The 17,356-nt window shown below is 43.9% G+C and overlaps 2 protein-coding genes across 6 annotated transcripts in view; both read left to right on the forward strand.

The window, feature by feature from the left end:
* LOC307153899 (uncharacterized protein) overlaps window positions 1-17,356 on the forward strand; it is a 226,227-nt gene that overhangs the window by 135,668 nt on the left and 73,203 nt on the right. The window lies entirely within an intron of this gene.
* map9 (microtubule-associated protein 9) overlaps window positions 1-17,356 on the forward strand; it is a 56,499-nt gene that overhangs the window by 2,664 nt on the left and 36,479 nt on the right. For 3 of the 5 annotated variants that reach the window (XM_079863588.1, XM_079863589.1, XM_079863592.1), the window contains exons 6-12: window positions 1,342-1,438; window positions 1,615-1,670; window positions 1,896-1,966; window positions 8,753-8,909; window positions 9,030-9,119; window positions 9,521-9,682; window positions 15,011-15,156. In XM_079863588.1, the coding sequence (XP_079719714.1) occupies window positions 1,342-1,438; window positions 1,615-1,670; window positions 1,896-1,966; window positions 8,753-8,909; window positions 9,030-9,119; window positions 9,521-9,682; window positions 15,011-15,156 (779 nt within the window). The remainder of the gene's footprint in view (window positions 1-1,341; window positions 1,439-1,614; window positions 1,671-1,895; window positions 1,967-8,752; window positions 8,910-9,029; window positions 9,120-9,520; window positions 9,683-15,010; window positions 15,157-17,356) is intronic. The other 2 variants (XM_079863590.1, XM_079863591.1) reach the window with 1 other exon arrangement.

A 17,356-nucleotide genomic window follows, 5' to 3' on the forward strand; every position in this document is an offset into this window, starting at 1 on the left:
ATGGTCTTCCTTCATTTTGAATTTGTAGCTGTTGTTTGAATGGTAGTTTAGTAAATTTGTTTGCAATCAAATATTCAGTATCTCTACTCTCCATAGTTACATCAGCGGTAGCAGTTCAAACTAATATCACGTAATTTATGTCTTGTCGATGATTGGTTGATATACCAAGGGAGGCATGCCTCCTCTGCCATGTTACTTTTCTCAACACTCCTAATCGCTGAAAGTGAAATACTCCATGGTGATTGGCTTTTTTTTTTTTTTTTGACCAACGGAGGCACAAGTCTCCGGCTATAGATTTGCCTCCCCCCTCCCTTTCTCTATCCCCTCAGACTTGCATTTCGCAGATTCGGCTCATTCGGGGAAGAGGCGCGCGATGGTTACATTTACAGTGGGGAAATTACAAACAAGAAATACACATTCTGAGACATAATATTAATAACTGGGAATTTTATTAACATTAAATCGTCCTTCTCCCATTTTCACCTCAATTTTGGGTTGGCTGTGCCTGACTTGCCTCCCCTGACGAGCTGCCACTGGTTAGCGGTAGTTAATATCTCACAACAGAAACAAGCTGATCAGGTCTAAATCCAGATTCAAGCAAATGTTTTAACAGATCCTTGTTTTTAACCCTCCTAATGCATTAAAAAAAAAAAAACCGTTATACTCCTTTTGCATTCCAGGGTGTATAAGTGTATAAGAACAGTCATAGCTTAATGTTTTTCAACTAAAACTATATTGTATATCTAATCAGTAACTTCTCATTAATGAATGAATGCACAAAAGTTTTAATGTTTTAAATGTTACCATGTCCAAACCTTTCCTTTTTAAAATTTAGACTACTTGGTCAAAGAACTTTTGCTCTACAAACACATTAAAACATTACCGTAATTTGTTTGTCATTTTATTTTAATTTAAGAATTATTGTGTGTGCATGCGCAAGCATGTTTCTAAACAAAATATAGTCCCAGTGTGTGTCAGTGTAAGAAAGAGATTAAATGTATTTTACAGAAGTAATTTGAGACAAATCTAAATAATATATATGTTAAAAATAAAATAAATAAATAAAAAAACAGCATAATTTCATGTGTAAAGCCACGGTTCAATTTTGTGTCTAAACATACTCAACACAAAAGTTGTAACAATTTAGTTTAAATGGTTATATCTCTTAATTTTTTTTTGTTAAACAAAACTTTTAAAATAAATGATGTGTATTTTGACAGTCTTAACCACACCTAAAAAAAAAAAAAAAATCATCTTCATACTAAAAATTATGGATTAAAAAAAAAAAAAAAAAAAAGTACCTGAATGCAATAGGTGGATTAACCCTATTTTTTACTGCAGGGTCCAGATGAACACCAGGCCATGTCAGAAAAGTCCATTACACAGTCTTGTTCAACAGCAGACCAAGTGTCTGAGGCTCCAGCCACTGCAGACAGTGGTATGTGGGAATGAATTTAATGTTTTGAATTAAGTTTTAATGTTCAGACTTTTACTATTGTAAAGAGATTACATTTTGGTATTGTTGATCTGTGACCTAACATCTAATATTTTAAAGTAAATTATAGTTAAGTATTTTATTAATAATTTCAAATACATTTGTAATTTTCATTCTAGTTGCCTCAGAAGAATGCAAAGAGAGAAATCACTCAACATCATTTGAAGAAAAGCATGTAAGTCTGATTAAGAGTGAAAAGATATTGTTCTTAGCGATTATTCTAAAAGATGGCTCTCCGGAAATTGCATCTCTGTCAGCAGTGTAATAAGAAACAGCTTTATATTTTCTTTGTTACTAAAGGATGCAGTGCCCTACAAATTAAGGTCAATTAACTGCCTTGTCAACATTTAAATGCTAATGTAATTCTTAATTAAATCTTTCTTCACACTTTTCCAATCAGGAGAGTTCCCAGGATGACCTTGACTACACGTCAACCACACAAAGCCACATGTCTAGAAAATCCACTGACAGGTTAGTGAATTTGTTTAATGCTTAATGCTGACACAGGCAGTGATGTGCATGTGGTGAACTTCTGAAATAAGGAAGCTAAGTTTAAAAAGTGTACATTCATTTTCCATTGATGTTCAAACATCATCTGGAGATCCATTTAACTGGACACTTAAAGGGATAGTTCACAAAAAAAAAAAAAGTTTCTTTCAGCCTTTACTCAGCCTCGTCATTCCAAACCCTTACGTCCGTCGTTCATCTTCGAAACACAGCATCTAGGATACTAATGTATCCCCCGTTTCCTGAAGGAGGCAACGGAGACGTTAACGTCAGTGACTGACGAATTGGGATCTCACCTGAGAGCTGTGTGCTGTCCACGTACAAACGCAAGGCACGAACAGGACACAGCAACGCGAGGGCTCGGTCTACCTCCTCCGGGGGCAGTGCTTGCAAGTTTACTACCTGGTCCCTGAAAGGAGAGGTGGGAACTTTGGGCACGTGTCCGGCCCGAATTCCAGGCACACTTCGTCAACAGAAAATGAATGCAGGTCCCCCAACCTCTTAATGGATGTGAGCGCAGTCAGGAGTGCTGTCTTAAGAGACAGGATTATAATCTCTACTGACTGCAAGGGCTCAAATGGTGCTCTCTTTAAGGCCATCAGGACCAAGGAGAGGTCCCATGAGGGGATGAGGCATGGATTCAACCTCCTGGCGCCTCTCAGGAACCTGACGATGAATTCGTGTTTCCCGAGGGACTTACCGTCTACTGCATCGTGGTGTGCGGCAATAGCGGCAACATACACTTTCAGGGTGGATGGAGACAGCCTTCGCTCCACCCTGTCTTGCAGGAAAGGAAGCACAACATTGACAGGGCATCTACGGGTGTCTTCCCTGCGGGAATCAACAAAGAGGTTCCACTTCAAAGCGTTACCGCTCCTCGTAGAGGGTGCTCTAGCTAATGTGATAGTTTCAACTACCACTGGAGGTAGGCCACTTAAAGGTGACCTATTATGCCCATTTTCACATGATGTAATATAAATCTCTGATGTTCTCATAATGTGTATGTGAAGTTTCAGCTCAAAAAACCACCCAGATTTTTTATTATAGCTTGTCAAAGTTGCCCCTTTTTGGGTGTGAGGGAAAACGCTCCATTTTTGTGTGTGTCCATTTAAATGCAAATGAGCTACTGCTCCGCCCCCATTCAAAAGAGGCCGATCCTTTACACGAGCTTCGGATACTATGGGAACAACATAACAGACGAATTTCTCTCAGGTAAAATGTCAATAATACCCAGTAGCGGAGTGCAGCCTTACATGTTTGAACCGGAGTTAGACTCAGATGGAGAGACTCAGGAAGAGGCTGCAACTGTTATATGGACGTTTCTGAATGGTTAGTGGATACATTTATGTAAGTTAGTTGTTGTGGAGTTACGTTGAGTGATCTCATCGACTGGCCTGTACCGTCACGTTAATCTATAAACTGTTGTATAGGTGCTTTTGTGTGAACTGTATTAGGATGCCCACAGAGCCAGAAAATATATGCTGCATGGAGATAAAGCAGGTAGGGTTTAGTTTATGATTATAATGTCGGACTGCTGCTTCAGTCAGGGCGGGATCTAGTGCAGATTGTTACCAGTTGTGGATGGGGTTTCCCTACTTTTTTCATAAAGAGTAGGGGGAAATTTTAGCCTGGTTGACACCAGTGCCGGGTTGCATAAAGCACCTTAAGTTTTTCCCTTAAGTATGATACTTAAAGTCCCTGTAAAGGCAATTCTAAAAAAAAATTCTAAACACATTATAAATGTTAGAAATGTATTGCTAAAACATATACAAAGACTGTGAACTGTGAAGTACGGAATTGTGGAGTTAGACCGTTAAACAGTTTTACACCATTGCTGTGTTCTGGATTTTTTGGGCGGGGCTAAAACGGGGGCTCGATGACGCACTGGAGCCCCTGAGCTCCTGGACACGCCCCTACTTGATGACGCACTGGAGCCCCTGAGGCTGCCCCCTCCCCTATCAGTTCGCCGCTCAATCGCGAGTCAGTATTATTTACTACAGCCTACAGTTTGCTTGCTAGCTAGCTATGCCTTCGTTATGGAAATGCGTATTACCTGGATGCAATCACTTACAAAACAGATCGGTGTCCTTATTTAAATTTCCAAACAACGATCATATCAACAAGAGGTGGATTAATTTTGTGAAGAGCCGCTTTGATGGAGAGCTGAGGATAACCACCAACACCCGCCTCTGTAGTGATCATTTTACACAGGATAGTTTATAAACTTTCGTCGGAGACAACTGGAATTCACTGATAATCCGCTGTTACTGGTGAATGGGGCCGAGCCGACTATCTCCCGCCTCGGCGTTCATCCTGTCGCGCCGACAACTGATACCATCATCGGCAGTGCGCGAGTCAACTTTCCCGCGAGTGGGCGTGGTTTCAGCGCAGCCAGCGGACACGCCCCCAGCGTTTGAGTCCAGAGACGACTGCTAATTTTTTCAAGATTTTGATCGCTTATTTTATTTACTTGGCTGCTTTTTTTATCATTCAAATTTGGCTTGGTGGCTAATAACACATTATTCTGTGGCAAACTCAGAACACATACTTAATTTTGACTTTACAGGGACTTTAAGGGGCAATTTCCCCTTACCTAAGAGAAAAACTTAAGGGTGTTGCATATAATCTCTTAAACGGTTGTAATAGGTAAGGGAAACATTTAAGTGTTTCACGACAGCGATCCTGGATTCACGTTATAAAAGTCTGTTGTTGCCATAGATACGCAAAACACTAACACTAGCAATTTCGCAGTTTCATCAAATAAAGTAGGCTAGGATATCGGAATGGATAAAGAAAACAAAAAAAGAAAGCCTAATTGGACAGAGGAGGAGAAATGCATTCTTCTTGACGAATATGGTAAAAGAAAAACAATTTTGAAAAGCAAACTAAATCCCAATGTCAAGTCAAGTCAAGTCAAGTCATCTTCATTTATATAGCGCTTTTAACAATGTAGATTGTTTCAAAGCAGCTTTACAGAGATAAACGTATAATTTATGGTAACAGAGATTGAGATAACTGCGGGAACTTGACCGTTGCGTTTAAATGACGGAAAAGAGCCCCCGCAACTCGGTGAACCACTCTGCTGACAGACGATTTATGCACGTGGAAAAAATCTCCCACTACCGTCTGAAAACTCCCAGTTGCAAAAAACGCAGTGCTATAAGCAGTTGTAACACCGCAGGTAAAGAGTGGTTGCGATGTGTGACATGGTCAATGTCGCCGTCTAGTTTGTTAGCGATGTCAAATATTGCACGTAAATCAAATCGGTATTCTTGCAACAATTTTTAATCACTAAGATGGTTCAAAGGGTTCTCCCTATCCCTAAAAATTCTTCTTGGCACATAATGATCTTCAGCTGGTTTCATAAATTCAGCCATGTCATCTTATTTTTGTCCGCGTTACTCTTAAGGTTACGATTTCCAAACCTTAAAGGGTTAGTTCACCCAAAAATGAAAATTCTGTCAGTAATTACTCACCCTCATGTTGTTCCAACCCCGTAAGACCTTCGTTCATCTTCGGAACACAAATTAAGATATTTTTGATGAAATCTGAGAGCTGATCACTCCTCCATAGGCTTCTAAGTGATTGAAACTTGCTGGCCCAGAAAAGTTATTAAAGAGATCGTTAATATAGTCCAAGTGACTACAGTGGCTCAATCTTAAGTTTATCAAGCGGCAAGAATACTTTTTGTGCGCAAAAACAAACAAAAATAACGACTTTATTCTACTATTCATTTCCTTCTCTCTGGGCCTCGTAGTGTTTTTGCGTAGCGCGTCTGTGTTGCACGTCATCACGCATCACACACATGACAAGCGTCGACCAATAGTGAGCCTACGTGGTGACGTGCAACACAGACACGCTACGCAAAAACACTACGTAAACTAACTCGAGGCTCAGAGAGAAGGAAATTAATAGTAGAATAAAGTCGTTATTTTTGTTTGTTTTTGCGCACAAAAAGTATTCTCGTCGCTTGATAAACTTAAGATTGAGCCACTGGAGTCACTTGGACTATATTAACGATCTCTTTAATAACTTTTCCGGGCCAGCAAGTTTCAATCACTTAGAAGCCTATGGAGGAGTGATCAGCTCTCAGATTTAATCAAAAATATCTTAATTTGTGTTCCGAAGATGAACGAAGGTCTTACGGGGTTGGAACAACATGAGGGTGAGTAATTACTGACAGAATTTTCATTTTTGGGTGAACTAACCCTTTAAGTTATACTTAGGGAAATTACCGGTTTTATGCAACACTTAACACTTTTTAAGGGATTACTTAAGTGAAAAAACAGCATTTAATGGAAATTCTAAGTGTTTATGACGTTTCACTTAAAGAACTTTTTTCTGCAACACCCTTAGGTTTAAGGGAAACAGAAGGGCGAACTTAAGGGAAAATTACACTTAAGGTGCTTTATGCAACCGGGCACAGACCCTTCTCAGTCGTAACAGTCTCATTTCCAAAGGGGCGTCACCAACGGATGTCGCTCAAATGCCTCTAGGCGCAATTGGATAGACCTAAAACCAATCAGAGCGAATTTTGGTATCGAACGACAAGAAATTTTTTGGTACTCGATGGTATGAGGCAATTCAGTCGGTGCCTAAAAAGTATAGAACTCGATACCCAGTCCTAGTCCAGAGACCACACATGGAGATTCCAGAGGTCTGGACTCGGGTGCCAGATGGTGCCCCGTCCCATAGAAAACAGGTCCTTCCTCAGGGGAATCCGCCAGGGAGGGGCTGTCGAGAGGAGCATGAGTTCTGGGAACCAGGTTCGGGTAGGCCAGTACAGAAGTGTTGTCTGTCCGGACCAGCACATACTTGCCCCGCAGCGATGGCGGAAACCGGCTCAGGGCAAGTTGTACTGCTAGCAACTCAAGGCAATTGATATGCCACTGCAGGTGCGGTCCTGTCCAGGAGCCCGAGGCTGCTTACCCGTCGCATGCAGCACCCCAGTCCGTGCTGGAGGAATCGGTTAAGACAACAACATGCCTGGATATTTGTACTAGGGGAAGCCTCAGCTATCTTCGTAAAGAGGCGGGGTGACAAGGACAGACCGAAGGGGAGGACCTTGTTCTGGTATGCCCATCCCTCGAACGCAAAGCGCAGAAACAGTCTGTGTCGAGGTAGGATCGAGACATGAAATTACACGTTCTTGCAGGATGCAAACCGATCTTGGCTGCGAATGCATTGTGTTCTGCCTCAGCATCTTGAACGGTAGTTTGTGAAGGGCCTGATTCAAGAAGCGCAGATCCAATATCGGTCGTAACCCACCGCCTTTCTTGGTCACAATGAAGTATGGGCTGTAAAATCCTGACTTCATGTCGGCTGGAGGGACCGGCTCTATCGCGTCCTTCGCCAATAGGATTGCGATTTCTGCACGCAGGACAGGAGCATCCTTATCTACCACTTAAGTAAACTGGACGCTGTTGAACTTTGTACTAGGTGCCGAAGAGGCCGGCCTGGGAGATGGGGGAGTCGAGAAAGCGAACCTTGTCGACTTCCTTCATCTCGGCCAGGTTCAGCCAGAGATGACGTTCCTTGACCACTAGCATGGACATCGTCTGCCTAAGGGACTGCTTAGGGACTTTTGTCGCCCGTAGGGCAGCTCCTGCATCAACCCTGGGTCAGAACTACCCTTGTGAAGCTCTTTTAGTGCCTTGGCCTGGGATACTTAAAGGAGGGCCATGGTGTGCAGGGCAGAGGTGGCCTGTCCAGTGGCACTGTAAGCCTTGGCTAAATAAAATGGACGCTGCTGTTCAGCATGCCCAACCCCGAGGAACCAATCGTCCAGGGGGAGGGTTCCGCTCAAGCCCAATGTTCGCGCCAGCCTCCAACAACGCTACTCTCTCTGAAGGGGGCAACGCAGCTGAACCTTCATCCCCAGAGGACTCTAGACCGCCCTCCAATGCAGATGCTGGGACCTCCCATGACAAGGCCCAGCATGAGAAATGCCACCTCAGCGTGCTTACAGCCCAGACACGTGAAGCAGAGATCATGGCTGTCAGACGGGGCCAGGAAATGACCGCATCCAGAAACACGCGGGTGGAAGGACATCTTTAAAAAGACGTAACGTCACACCTGCGTTTTCACACTCTTTTAGGGCCCGGGAAACAGCCGCTGCAATTGACTGTGCACTCACTCAGCAACGTGACCTCTGCTGGAACACGCTGTCACACTAACAAACACAAACAGCTTCCCTCTTGTTCTGTAGACACTGAACAACGATTGAGAGCAGAGTGAAGACAAATGTCTGCCCGGCTTTGAAGCGAAAGCTTAATGTGAGTATTTGCACACTGCCTTATATACCCGGAAACGGGGGTGCGGCTTGCGATGCAAATCTCACTCGCCAATGTGCATTGGCTTGTACTGTTACCACTTGAATGTGAATTGGGCTCTCAGGCGAGAATCCCAATTTGTCAGTCACTGACGTTAATGTTGAACGTGACTGACTGATAGGGAACTGAAGATATTACATGGATTTATGGATATTATCATTTACATTAACATACTTTATTGATACCAAGCCACATGGAAGTCTCACCACCTCAACACTTCTGTTAATTATTTTCTCATGCTATTTTTTTCCTACCTTGCTTCCTTTATTCATATATGTTATTTTTTATATATATATATATATATATATATATTATAATGAAGAAACAATTACTTGGTGCACCTAAAGAGTGCTAAAGAGCGTTACTTAAATGCACCAAACATTGAAAACTCAAAGAAGAATATCTTTTGGGACGTTAGACCTTCAAGCTCCCGGTCGTCCAGTTCCAGAAAGTGCAAAAGCTCATATATAGTGGAGTCTAAATACCTGGGAACATTGAAGATTTTGGATCAGAGGACACAGGAAATCCAACAGGTTCCAGAAGCAGCAGATTCACTAAGAGCTGCAGTTTACCAGGTTAGACTAATCATTTACTAAAACATCATAATAATTAGTTACAGCTAGAGGCTGACTAATGATTTTTTTATTATTATTAAATGTTTTTATTTAAATTTGGGAAAAACATTTTCTTAACAGGAATGGCTAAAAAAGAAAGAAGAAACTTTAAAAATAACAAGGAGGGCAAAAAAGCAGGAAGAGAAATTGAAAGAGGAGAAAATGCAAGAGGTAATTAACATAAACCAACGTTGCGTCCGAAATCGAATACTTCCCTACTATAGTATGCAAAAAACAGTGCGCCAAAAGAACCTGAGAATCTGCCGAGAAACTGAAGTGCACATTCGATGAAGGCTTTACTTTCCCACGAGGTCTTGGGAGAGGATTATTGAAAGGCAGTGAAGCGACGCAACTGACGCTTGTAGGTCACATGAAAGTAACAACATACATTCATAGAACTTACTTTTTTAATCATCATGAAGTTCAACTTCAAATGTAGTAACTATTCAGACAGTATGCGATTTCGGACGCACCAGAAAATGTTCAATGCACATTTCTTCTGCAATAAATTAATTGAATTCTAAAGTCACCACAGTCATGTTATGATTTATTTATTGTAATTTCCCTTCGAGGAAAAGGTTGCTAAAATTGCAGATGCAAAGGCCTCTTATGATGCCTGGAAAGAGAAAAAATCTGAAGTCATCAGAAAGATAGTCCAAGAAAAACAGAAGTCAATCCATCAACAACAAATGGAAATGGATAAAAATCAAGAAAAAAAGGAAACTGCAAAACAGGTCAGTATTTTTCATTGGCAATTATAAAAAATTTGGTTTATTTGAAATATTGTAAACCTTGTAAACCTAGACATTTGTTTGTAAATTATCCACAAATATGCACAAATTAGGTGTGCAAGACACCAAAACTATATTTTCAAACAGCCATACTTTATGGTTAAAAAAAAAGATTAAAAAAACTCTTTGCTTTCATATTAATAGTAAGCATTTCGAGAAAGAGAAAAATATGTTAGAAAAATACACTCCAGTCCACATAAAGTCCAAGGTGGCACTGATGTGCCCAGACTGACAGTTGCTCAACCCAGTCAAAGTTGTTAGAATATAATAATGGTTTGAGAAAAGAAACTATATTTTGTCACACTAAAGAAATATTCATACTGTAGCTCAAATACATGAAATGCATCACATTTCTCTTGTATAGTTTATGTGTGTGAATGTGGTTTGCTGTACTGGCCAGTAGACTGTGCAGCAGCCTTGTGAACCCTTTGCTAATAGTCTTGTGAAAGGGACCTTTGTGGAGGTATTCAGTTGCTCACTTTCATTTGGAATGTCCCTTCAATTAGCATCGCTTTGCCAACATGCCCGTCAAGGACATCATAACGATCCAGCATTTTAGCCTCTTTCAGAACTGTCCGTCATGTCTGTTTTTTGTTTGTTTTTCTGATGTCTGGGCTGTCTGTATAGGAATCTCGCTAGAGAGGCCAATTCTACTTCGAGTTAAACTAAACGAGCCAATGCACATTGGTGTGCAGACATTTGCATCAGCTGCTCAGCCACACAGCGCAGGTATATAATGAGCAGAAGATGCGATTGCACTTCAGCTTTAAAAAAAAAAAAATGGAGGAACCTAGCGTTTCATTCAGGGTTCCAGCTGAGGGCATATGTCGATTGTTGCTTTGGAGAGAGTGGCTGTTTCTCTCTGGAAATGAGGACGATGCTGAGTTCCCACTGTAATAGTGTGTGTGTGCTTATGTTGAATCAGATTCAGACCTGACAGCCATGCTTTCCCGGGTCTTTCTCAGATGTGCATTCAAAACTTAGCTGTATGGAGCTATATTGGTGCCAAAATATGGATCACCAAAAGTGCCAAATTCTTTATAAAAGTTTTCACCTCTCTCACTACCCTCGAGGGTGGGGTGGCTGTGCCTCTGGCAGGCCACCTCCGCCCTGCATGTGAGGCCAAGGCACTCTTATTCCACTGAGCCGGGGTTGAGCTGCACTTGTCGACTGACCTTGATCAAGTCACACGGCAGGCCCTCGGTCAGACGATGTCCACCTTGGTGGTCCAGATGTGCCCCTGGCTGTCCTTACAGAGGTGCGAGAGGTCGTCAAAGTACGCTTTCTCGATTCTCCCATCTCACAAGGTGGCCTTTTCAGCGACACTGTTGAGGAGTGGCCCAGCAGTCCCCTGCAGTCAGCAGCAGACTGAAGCGCTTCCCCCGACGTACCACCAGAGTGCCTCGTGGGCCACCCCTTAGTCTACTCGTCGCCAGGAGTGTCATCCCCTGCAAAAAAAACAAAAAACAAAACTCAGACACAGCCTGCTCAGTGAAACAATCACTCCTGAGACGGGTGGAGATGGGTGGAACTGCTCTCTCCCGGTGGAGGGCCGGGAAATTAATCTTTTGAGTCAAAATTCTGTTCCACCACTGGAGTCAGAGTGGTACCCAAATTCTAAAAAATAAAAATAAAAAAGAACAGTTCCTCTATCCCTGGGTCTGAAGAGGGCCTGGAGTGCAGTGGGAGGAGAGAATCATCACCACTCTCATCCACCTCTTCTATCGCCAGCGGGCAGCAGCGAGCAGTTCAAGAACGCAACCAAGCCTCCTCCTGCGCCTCCTGCCCCGTGGAACCAGGTGTTGGACAGCACACTCAGACCTCGCTACGGACCGTCTCCCAGAGAAAGCCTCCCGAGCCGCGTCCCTGCGTTCCACCTCGCTGCCCCTCTGCGGGTATGCCTACGGTCCCTCTGGTCCCGCTTGTACGGTCTCTGTGAGCCTGGTTAGTGCTCCCCAGTCCGTCTCGCTGGTTCATTCGGACCATCAGGCTCGGCTATGCGATTCAGTTCGCCCGAAGTCCCCCCAAGTTTCGGGGCATCCACTCCACTACAGCGAGAGCAGCCAATGCCCATGTCTTGCGGGCGGAGATCACAGTCCGACTGGTGAAGGACGCGATAGAGCCAGTCCCTCCAGCTGATATGAGGTCAGGGTACTACAGTCCCTACTTCATTGTACCCAAGAAAGGCGGTGGGTTATGACCGATCTTGGACCTGCGAGTTTTGAATCGGATTCTTCACAAGCTAACGTTCAAAATGCTCACGCAGAAACGCATTTTCGAATGCATCTGTCCTCGAGATTGGTTTGCAGCGATTGATCTGATGAACGCATACTTTCATGTCTCGATTCTTCCTCGACACAGGTCTTTTCTGCACTTTGCGTTCGAGGGTTGAGCATATCATTACAAGGTCCTGCCCTTCAGGCTGTCCCTGTCTCCCTGTGTCTTCATGAAAGTCACGGAGAGGGCCCTTGTTCCCATGAGTGAACAGGGCGTTCGAATCCTCAACTATCTCGACGACTGGCTCATACTAGCACACTCTTGAGATCAGTTATACGAACACAGGGACCTCGTGCTCAGGCACCTCAGCCAGTTGGGCCTTCAGGTCAACTGGGAAAAGAGCAAACTCTCCCCCGTGCAGAGGATGTCTTTTCTTGGTATGGAGTTGGATTCGGTCACACAGACAGTGCGCCTCACAGAGGAACGTGCTCAGTCGGTGCTGAACTGCTTGAACGCGTTCAAAGGCAGGACGGCGGTCCCACTGAAATTCTTTCAGAGACTCCTGGGGCATATGGCAGCGGCAGCAGCAGCAGCGGTAACTCCGCTTGGGCTGCTCCATATGAGACCGCTTCAGCACTGGTTTCACGGCCAAGTCCCGAGATGGACGTGGCATCACGACTCTCACCGGGTGTCAATCACACTGGCGTGCCGCCAGATCTTCAGCCCGTTGTCAGACCCCTCATTCCTGTCGGCAGGAGTGCCCTTGGAACAGGTGTCCAGGCATGCTGTGGTGTTCACAGATGCTTCTGCCACCGGCTGGGGTGCCACGTACATCGGGCATGCAGTCTCAGGGGTGTGGACGGGCCCCCAACTGCATTGGCACATCAACTGCCTCGAGTTGCTAACAGTACGTCTCGCTCTGAGCCGCTTGAAAAGGCCGCTACTGGGCAGTGACGTGCTGGTCCGTACGGACAACACCGTTGCATACATCAACCGACAAGGTGGTCTACGCTCCCGTCGCATGTCGTAACTCGCCCGCCATCTCCTCCTCTGGAGTCAGAAGCATCTGAGGTCGCTTCGTGCCATGTTTGTCCCTGGTGTGCTCAACCGTATGGTCGACGAGCTGTCATAAGCTGTGCTCCCAGGAGAATGGCGACTCCACCCCCAGGTGGTTCAGCTGATCTGGAGAGAGTTCGGGGAGGCTCAGGTAGACCTGTTTGCCTCCTCAGAGACCTCCCACTGCCAGCTGTTTTACTCCCTGACCGAGAGAACACTCGGCACGGACGTACTGGCACACAGCTGGCCCCAGGGCCTCCACAAATATGCGTTTCCCCCAGTGAGCCTACTTGCACAGACCCTGTGCAAAGTCAGGGAGGACGAGGAGCAGGTCATTCTGGTGGCTCCCTATTGGCCCATCCGGACCTGGTTCCCAGAACTCATGCTCCACATGACAGTCCCTCCCTGGTCCATTCCTCTGAGGAAGAACCTTCTGACTCAGAGACGGGGCACCCCATGGCACCCGTGTCTGGACCTCTGGAAACTCATGTGTGGTCCCTGGACGGGTAGCGGAGGTTCTAGGTGACTTACCCCCAGAGGTACTTAACACCTGCAGGCATTTTCGGGTGACAAATTGTGCCTAGAGTTTGGGCCGGGTGACAACCATGTTGTTCTGAGAACCCGGCCTGGCTATGTGCCCAAGGTTCCTACCACTCCCTTCAGGGACCAGGTGGTGAACCTGCAAACGCTGCACCTGGAGGATGAAGACCCAGCCCTGGCTTTGCTCTGTCCCGTTCACGTTCTGCATTTGTACGTGGACAGAACTCAAAGTCTCAGGACCTCAATCCAGCTCTTTGTCTGTTACGGAGGCCAGCAGAAGGGAAAGGCTGCCTCCAAGCAGAGGATGGCCCACTGGATAGTGGATGCCATCGCCTTGGCTTACCAAGCACAAGGTGTGCCCTGCCCGCTCAGGTTGCATGCTCACTCCACAAGAGGTGCTACATCCTCCTGGGTGCTGGGACGTGGCTCCTCCCTAACAGATATCTGTAGAGCTGCGGGCTGGGCGACACCTAACACGTTCGCTAGATATTATAACCTATGTGTAGAGCCGGTCTCCTCCCATGTTCTCACCCTAAATGGGTAGAAGCACTGAGAGGCCCGGCTCTGTCGGCTTGCTGCGCCCTACTGTGCACCCTTATTGCTCCAGAGTGAAAAAACCTGTTGGGTCCTCCAACACCCTTGGTCCGGACATGGCGGAGCGTCTGGTGCCAGGCCTTTATCCGTTGAATCCTTGAGAACCGGGTCTAGGCTGGGTCCCATATGTGTGACCCTGCGGGGATCCCATATGTGTATATCTTTGGTAGGCGCTTTGGTAGGGATTCCTATTCGTCGTTCACGACGTTCATACATCTGCTGTGACCCACCGGGGCAGCCAGCTCATCGGCTCAGCTCCTCAGTAAAAAACTGAAGTGCAATCGCACCTTCTGCTCATTATATACCCACGGTGCGTGGCTGAGCAGCTGATGCAAATGATTGCACAGCAATGTGAATTGGCTCGTTTAGTTTCACTCGAAGTATATTGGCCTCTCTAGGTCTCGAGATTCCTATTTGTCAGTCATAACGTACGTATCCATTCCCTCCTTCAGGGAACGAGGGTTACCATACGTAACCGAGACGTTTCGGGGTCTGAAGGCTTTACTCTTATCATTAGTTATTCAGGTGTGTGTAGAAAGCAGTATCTGTCCTGAAATAATAGGAAGTTGACATATCCTGCTTTGTGATGTACTGTACTTACCTTAGAGGCTATATTAATTTAGCTAATTGTTTTATAAATGCTTGCAGCTTTGGTGACTTCATAATATTTATTGGGAGATCATGGAATATTTGTAGTTTTAAAAATCCATTTGACACAGCTCATGACTAAAAATGAAACATTATTAAATAAAGGTAAATAAAAATGAGAGAGAGAGCGAAATGATACCCAGCAGTATATACTACTAAATACAATTTTAGTACTATTATTCACATAAAGATATCACAATCTATTTACAAAAACAGGTTTTTGAGAAGTGGAAAGAGGAGCATGACAGTATCCTTAAAGACAGGATAAAGGAAAAGAAGCAGACTGAGAGAAAAGAAAAACTAAAGCAGGTCAGAGAGAAAGAGGAAAGAAAAAAGGACTGCACCTCTGCTTTCACTGAATGGTAAGAAAGACATTTAAATTACATATGATAATCTAATTTATTCCTTTTATCTTGTTAAATAGCTCACATTTGATCATGCTGAAGTTATTATGCAATTTGATCATGCTGAAGTTATTATGCAATTATGTATTGATTAATACACTATAGAAAATGTATTATACCTGTTATACATTTTAACATAAAGTAGTGCAAAATGCCCGTGCAAAATCAGTTTTTGTGTGTGTTTTTAGTAATTGTTGGTTTGGTGTGTTTGAGTGCTCATTGTTACAATTGCACAGCAAAAGTTCAGTGACATTTTTATTTGTGCATGGTAGAAAGCACACAGTGAACTCCGAGAAAACGCTATGGGCAACTACAAATGATGCCCGTGAAAGAGACTGTGAACGCATTGAATAGAATATGTTTAGCTGGTGAATAGCATAGGCTACTATTACACAGTAGCGATAACGTTAAGTGCACCAGAATGAAATATAATATTCAGAAGTAAACAGCATAGCTGACTTACAGATTCAGTTAACATCCACAAATGAATAAGCGCGTCGATTCAGGGAGCAGTGCAAAGTGCCCGTACAAAATTAGTTTTTGTGTGTGTTTTTAGTAATTGTTGGTTTGGTGTATTTGAAGTGCTCATTGTTACAATTACACAGCAAAAGTTCAGTGACATTTTTATTTGTGCATGGTAGAAAGCAAATACTGATACTGACAGAATGACATACAATAAATGTGGAACATTGAACTACACGATTCAGGGAGCAGGCTACACAGTGAACTCCAAGCTACTTAAGCTCCACTGCTTTCTTCGACCCTCTCTGTGAGGGTCAAAAGCCAGAGTGTGCTTCTTTTACCGATATATATTTACCAATATTTTTTGCATTTCTAATCCAAACAATGTCAAACTTGGCACTGCACTTACTCATGCCCATAGCGAGACACCTGTTAAGTTTGAAATCCATAGGAATAACGATTCGAGAGATATGCGAATAACACACACACACACACACACACACACACACACACAGAAAGACGTTCCCGTAATGTATAGATAGATATAATATACAGAAGTAAACGATGTAGGTGACTTACAGATTTCAGGGAGCAGGCTACACAGTGAACTCCGAAAAAATGCTACGCTTGAGCAAACAGTTTGTGAATAGGTTACTACAAATGATGGCCGTGAATAAAATATAATGTTCAGAAGTAAACAGTTTAGCTGACAGAGTGTTTATATCAGAATGTTCATTTTTAAACCACAACCTTCTAAGTGCTTCTTTTACTGGTATTTTTAACAATATCTTTTGCATTTCTCATCCAAACAATGTCAATCTTGGCACTGCACTTACTCGTGCCCGTAGCAAGATACCTGTCAAGTTTGAAATCCATCGGACTAACGGTTCGAGAGATATGTGAATAACAGACACACACACAGACAGAAAGACGGACAGACGTTTCTGTAATTTATAGATAGATGTGTGTCAGCAGTTTGTGTACACATTACACAACCACCCTATAATGGTAAAAATCCACTCACTTCTCTTTTTTTAATCCCCATAAATCATAAGCAGTGTCTCAGAACAAGCCATTTGCAGATTCTTGCATATGTGACATCACAAATGCTTAGGCGCTGCCCTCGACTGTGACTCTGCCCTATTAGCAGACCCGCCCTGAGTGAGCTGTACACAGTCCGCCATTGTTTATCTCCTCGCCAGAGCATTTAACAGTAGGGTCGCCACCTGTCCCATAAAATTTCGGATCGTCCATATTTTACGATCCCTGGGGTACGTGAGGTGACAGAGGGGGTATGCTAACAAAATACTGATTTTTGCCATTCATTTAATTCTACCCCACCTTAAAATAACATTAAAACGGATCATGCCTTTCTAGCAGGTAAAATGCCATAAATACATGACATCTAATCAAATTATCTCATCTTTCGCGGTCAAAACTGATTGCATCCACACAAGCAGCATGCATATGATTGGTTGTGTCGCAATTACTGCCGTTCTCGACAATATACCTTTCTAAAAGTGGGAATTTAGCACTTACTAGCATGAAGACCAAATATAGACACAGACTGCATGGAGATTGATTTAAGATTCAAACTCTCTTCGATACAAAAACATACCCTGAGTGAGTTCTTGTTTTTAATGTTGATCATGTATTCAGGGATGTGATTTTTCCGGATTAATCCGGAATTCCGGAT

Source organism: Squalius cephalus (genome assembly GCF_949319135.1).
Source record: "Squalius cephalus genome assembly, chromosome: 2".
In the NCBI taxonomy this organism is placed as follows: domain Eukaryota; kingdom Metazoa; phylum Chordata; class Actinopteri; order Cypriniformes; family Leuciscidae; genus Squalius; species Squalius cephalus.